The sequence below is a fragment of the Paroedura picta genome, chromosome 5 (assembly GCF_049243985.1).
Source record: "Paroedura picta isolate Pp20150507F chromosome 5, Ppicta_v3.0, whole genome shotgun sequence".
Taxonomy (NCBI): Eukaryota; Metazoa; Chordata; class Lepidosauria; order Squamata; family Gekkonidae; genus Paroedura; species Paroedura picta.
This window is the reverse complement of record NC_135373.1, coordinates 12,706,064-12,711,323: the sequence shown is the minus strand read 5'-3', so window position 1 is coordinate 12,711,323 and position 5,260 is coordinate 12,706,064. Positions and strand designations below refer to the sequence as shown.

The 5,260-nt window shown below is 53.1% G+C and overlaps 1 protein-coding gene across 2 annotated transcripts in view; it reads left to right on the top strand.

Annotated features, from left to right (window-relative positions):
- The first annotated feature begins 988 nt into the window (after window positions 1–988).
- Window positions 989–5,260, top strand: part of RASGRP4 (RAS guanyl releasing protein 4) — a 36,387-nt gene continuing 32,115 nt past the window's right edge. For both annotated transcript variants that reach the window (XM_077336547.1, XM_077336546.1), the window contains exon 1: window positions 989–1,128. In XM_077336547.1, coding sequence (XP_077192662.1) covers window positions 1,106–1,128 — 23 coding nt within the window. In that variant the 5' untranslated portion in view covers window positions 989–1,105. The remainder of the gene's footprint in view (window positions 1,129–5,260) is intronic.

The following is a 5,260-nucleotide window of genomic DNA, read 5'->3' as shown; positions in this document are numbered from 1 at the left end:
AAAAAACCTTTCAGGACCCGGATGGAGGAGGAAATGCTGAGAGGCCACCGTGGTCTTTAAAGGGACCCTGACCTCCCCCAAAGGAAAGGCTGAAGCCTAGGCTGAGCTGGGGGAATTCATGCTGATGGTTAGAGGGCGACACAGCAAGTGGAGGAGGCAGGGTTGCTATCTCCAGTCTGGAAAGAACCTGGAGACTTGGGAATGAAGCCCGGGGAGGACAAGAACGTCAATTGCATAGCGTGGAGTCCACTCTCCAAAACATCCATGTTCTCCAGGGGAACTGGTCTCCATAGTCTGGAGATAAGCTGCCATTCTGGGGGATCCTCAGACCCCCTAGAAGAAGAGTTGGTTTTATGCCCCACTTTTAACTAGCCTAATGAGTTCCCAGAGCAGCCCTCCCTTCCTCTCCCCACAGCATGTGAGGTAGGTGGGACTGAGAGAGCTCTGGCAGAACTGCTCTGAGGGAACAGGTCTAACAGAACTGTGATGAGCCCAAGTCACCCAGCTGGCTGCACAGGGAGGAGGAATCAAACCCATCTCTCCAGATTAGAGGCCGCCACTCTTAACCATGACCCCATGCTGGTTCTTGTTGCCAACCCCAGCTTCAGAAAATTCTGGATATTCAGGGACAGAACAAGGGAGGGGTGGAAGCACAGCGGGGGGCATATGCAGCCCACTCTCCAAAGCTGCCGGGGAAGGGGGACTGATCCACTGGACATCAGTTGTCATCCTGGGAGAATGCCGGGCCCCACGTGGAGACCCACAACCACCATTTCCATTTCTGAGAAGTTCTGACGCAGTGTGGAGAGGAAACGCTTGGCCTGTTGAATTTCTACCTGACTGGCTGCCATCAAATGCACAGATGCCAAGCGGCTGACATGGCCCACCCTGCAGAGCCGCTGCGCTATCGGCCTTCCCATCTCTCGCTCGCTCACCCGGACGTCCCCCGCAGGGGGGGCCCAGTTCCTCTTTGCTCCGCTGAGGCATGAAAAGCAGCACATTTGGGGTTTGACTCAGCCGCCTCCTGTGCTTTGCCTCTCTCCAGGCTAGACCAGCACCCGGTGGAGAGACCTCAAGGCAGAGGCCAGGTCTGGGAGAAGAAGTCATGATCCGGCGGGAGAGTAAGAGGTAAGCTGCGCTCCTAAGTGGCTTCTAAATCCGTGTCCTCTTGGCATGGAAGGGGAGCTGGGTGTTGCTCCTAGTTTATTTAGTTCTTCTTTTTAAAGTTTCCTACGCTCTGGGGTGACTGGGATACTTTTGCCCCAGAGACTGCTTCGGCTGTGCTCTGTCTTGCTGGCACAGTAGGCAGAAATTCAACTGGGGATGCCTCAGCCCTCAGACTGCATGTTCACACGGTGAGGATTGAGTCCAGATCTGGCAACCCTAAGCGGTGGTCTGCTTGCTAATACTCCCCACCCCACCCTGTTCCTGAGGCCTGAGCAGATGGAAAACACCCTTGAAGGGTTATTAGGCAGATTCATGGAGAGAAGGTCCATCAAGGGCCACTTCACGGTGACTAAAGGGAACCTCCATGTTCAAAGGCAGTCAACCGCTGAACCCCAGTGCCATGAAGAATGTCAGGGAAAGGCACAGGTCTCTCTTACTGAACCTCCAGAGCAACCGGCTGGCCCCTGTCTGAGACAAGAGCCTGGACTGGATGGCCCCTCCCTGGTCTGACCCAGCAGGGCTTGATTTATACTCTCATCATGGAAGGCCTCAGCATCCTGAGGGACCGCCTCCCTGCCTACGCCCCCAAAAGAGCTCTATGCTCCACCAACCAGCTAAGGGTCCCTGGCCCTAAAGAAGTTAGCCTGGCCTTGACCGGGGCCAGAGCCATCTCTGTCCTGGCCCCCACCTGGTGGAATGAGCTTCCAGAGGCCCTGACGGAGCTCAAACAGTTCCGCAGGGTCTGCAAAAGGGAGCTCTTCCACCAGGCATATGGCTGAGACCAGGCACAATTAATCAACATCTGCAAGGACCCTGCCCTCCCCCCCCCCCCCCAGAACCCCACTAAGACTCCTGGGCTTGTTTGAACTAATAATGTTTATGTTATACTGTCACCCAGTTATTACCAGTTAATAATATGAATGTTATAGTTATCATATGTATGGTTCCATATATAGTTCAGTTCCAAGTAAATAGCCCTGAGCCTTCGGGAAGGGCGGTATATAAGTAAATAAAATAAAATAAAATAAAATCCCTGCCCTATTTCTGGCCCTCCAGGGGAACTGGCTGGCCCCTGTGGGAGATGGGAGGAAGGACTAGATCAGCGGTTCTCAACCACCATCAAGCCGCGAGCCCTACTGTGGGGGTGGTGGGGCGGTGGGGGCGGTGGGCACACAACAATGTGGAGGCGGCGTGGAGACAGACAGTGCCATGGCTCCGCTGCCACTGCCAGCCACCAGCCACCAACCTGGCAACCCTGCAGAAGGGCCAGGTGACCCCAAATGGGGTCGGGACCTCAAGGTTGAGAACCACTGGACTAGATGGGCCCTCCCTGGTCGGACCAAGCAGACCTCTCCTGATGTCCTTATGAAGGCCTCTGCCTCTCTGCCCTGTGGCTGGCCCTCCAGGGGAAGTGGCTGGCCCCTGGGTGAGACGGGAGGCTGGACTGGATGGGCCCTCCCTGGTCTGACCCAGCAGGGCTCCCCTGATGTCCTTAGGAAGGCCTCGGCCTCCCTGCCCTGTGGCTGATCCTCCAGGGGAACTGGCTGGCCCCTGGGTGAGACGGGAGGCTGGACTGGATGGGCTCTCCCTGGTCTGATCCAGCAGGGCTCCCCTGATGTCCCCTTAGGAACATCAGGCTGGACTAGATGGGCTCTCCCTGGTCTGACCCAGCAGGGATCTTCTTATATTCATCTCAGGGCCCTCCAGAGGAACTGGTTGACCCTGTGTGAGGCAGGAAGATGGACTAGATGGACCATCCCTAGTCTGACCCTTAGATCCCTGCCTGTCATGGCTGCTTAAGTGCTGCGATAAGGGAATAGGAGGCCCCCTGAGGAAGATTGTGAACCTCTCCCTTCTATAGGGAGAATTCCCTCAGGGGCTTAAGGTTCACCCCTTACTGAAGAAACCATTGGTGGACCCACAGGACCCTGCCAACTACTTCCTGGTACTGCATCTTGCGTTCCTGGGCAAGGTGGCTGAGAGGGCCACAGCGGACCAGCTCCTGCAGTTTTCGGAGGAAACTTTGGCCCTAGGCCCATACCAGTCTGGCTTCCATCCTGGCCATGGGGTGGAGACCATGCTGGTTGCTCTGATGGATGGTCTCCAACGCCATCTGGACCAGGGCGGATCAGCCATACTCGTAGAATCATAGAATTATAGAATCACAGAGTTGGAAGGGACTTCCTGGGTCATCTAGTCCAACACCCTGCACTTTGCAGGACACTCACAATCCTATCGCTCATCCACTGTAACCTGCCACCTCCTTGAACCTTCACAGAATCAGCCTCTCTGTCAGATGGCTCTCCAGCCTCTGGTTAAACATTTCCAAAGATGGAGAACCCACCACCTCCCGAGGAAGCCTGTTCCACTGAGAAACCGCTCAAACTGTCAGGAACTTCTTCCGGATGTTTAGATGGAATTTCTTTTGAATTAATTTCATCCTATTCATTCTGGTCTGTCCCTCTCTGGCAAGAGAGAACAATTCTGCTCCATCCTCTATATGGCACCCTTTTAAATACTTGATGGTTATCAGATCTCCTCTCAATCATCTCCTCTCTAGGCTAAACAGACCAAGCTCCCCCAAACCTTTCTTCATACATGGGATGGGATGTAAGTCTCCAAACCCCTCACCATCTTTGTTGCCCTCCTCTGGACATGTTCTAGTTTGTCAACATCCCTCTTCAATTGGGGTGCCCAAAACTGAACACAGGACTCCAAGTGAGGCCAAACCAGAGCAGAGTAAAGCGGTACCATTACCTCCAATGATGGTACACGATTCTCGTGATGGACACGATTCTCCGTTTGATACAGCCCAAAATCCCATTTGCCTTTTTAGCCACTGAGTCACACTGCTGACTCATGTTCAATGTATGGTCTACTAAGACTCCTAGATCCTTTTCGCACATGCTGCTGCCAAGACAAGTCTCCCCCATCTTATATTGGTGTGTTTGGTTTTTCCTACCTAAATACAGAACTTTACATTTGTCCCTATTGAACTTCATGTTATTCCGTTTCAACCAGTTATCGAGCCTATCAAGATCACCCTGTAATAGATCGTCGTATTAGATCTATCGGCTGCATTTGATGTAGTCAATCACAAGTTGTTGGCATGCCGCCTAGGCAACACAGGGATCAGAGGAACGGCCTTGAAGTGGCTGACCTCTTTTCTTACGAACTTGTCACAGGGTTGTGGTGGTGGAAGAGTTATCAGACCCCTTTGTACTTCCTTGTGGGGTACCACAAGAGGTGATACTCTTCCCCACACTTTTTAACATCTATATGTGCCCTCTGGCTCAGCTGCTCTGGAGTTATGCGGATGATACCCAGCTCTAACTCCTGATGGATGGATGGATGGATGGATGGATGGATGGATGGATGGATGGATGGCGAGGTCTCCCACCGGAGACATTTGCCAGTTGTTTGGAAGCCGTGGCTGGATGGATAATGCAGAGTTGTCTGAAACTCAACCCGTCCAAGATGGAGGTCCTGTGGCTGGGGAGAAGTGTACAGGACCAGGAAGAGCATGGGATGTAAGTTACATCTGCACCATAGGCCAGGAATTTGGATGTGATTTTTGATGCCTCTTTATTTATGGAGGCTCAGATCACGAAAGTAGCCCGGATGGCGTTTTTCCATCTGCACCAAGCACGGCTACTAGTGCCCTACCTGTCCTCAGAACACTATCCACAGTGATCCATACAATGGTTACTTCCAGATTAGACTTCTGTAACTTGCTTTACGCGGGCCTACCCTTGTTCCTGACTCGGAAATTGCAGCTAGTACAAAATGCAGAGGCAAGGGTCCTCACTGGGTCATCTTGGAGGGCCCATGTCCAGCCGTTGCTGAAATACCTGCACTAGTTACTGGTCTGCTCCCGAATTAAGTTCAAGGTATTGGTTTTGATCTTTAAGGCTATATGCGTTTTGGGTCCTACCTATCTGCGGGACCACTTATCTCCTTATGCGGCCCACAGGGCACTTTGTTCTGTGGGTATGAATTTGTTGAGGGCTCTAGGCACACAGGAAGCATGCCTGGCCTCAACCAGGGCCAGGGCCTTTTTGGTCCTGGCCCCCACCTGGTGGAATGAGGACCC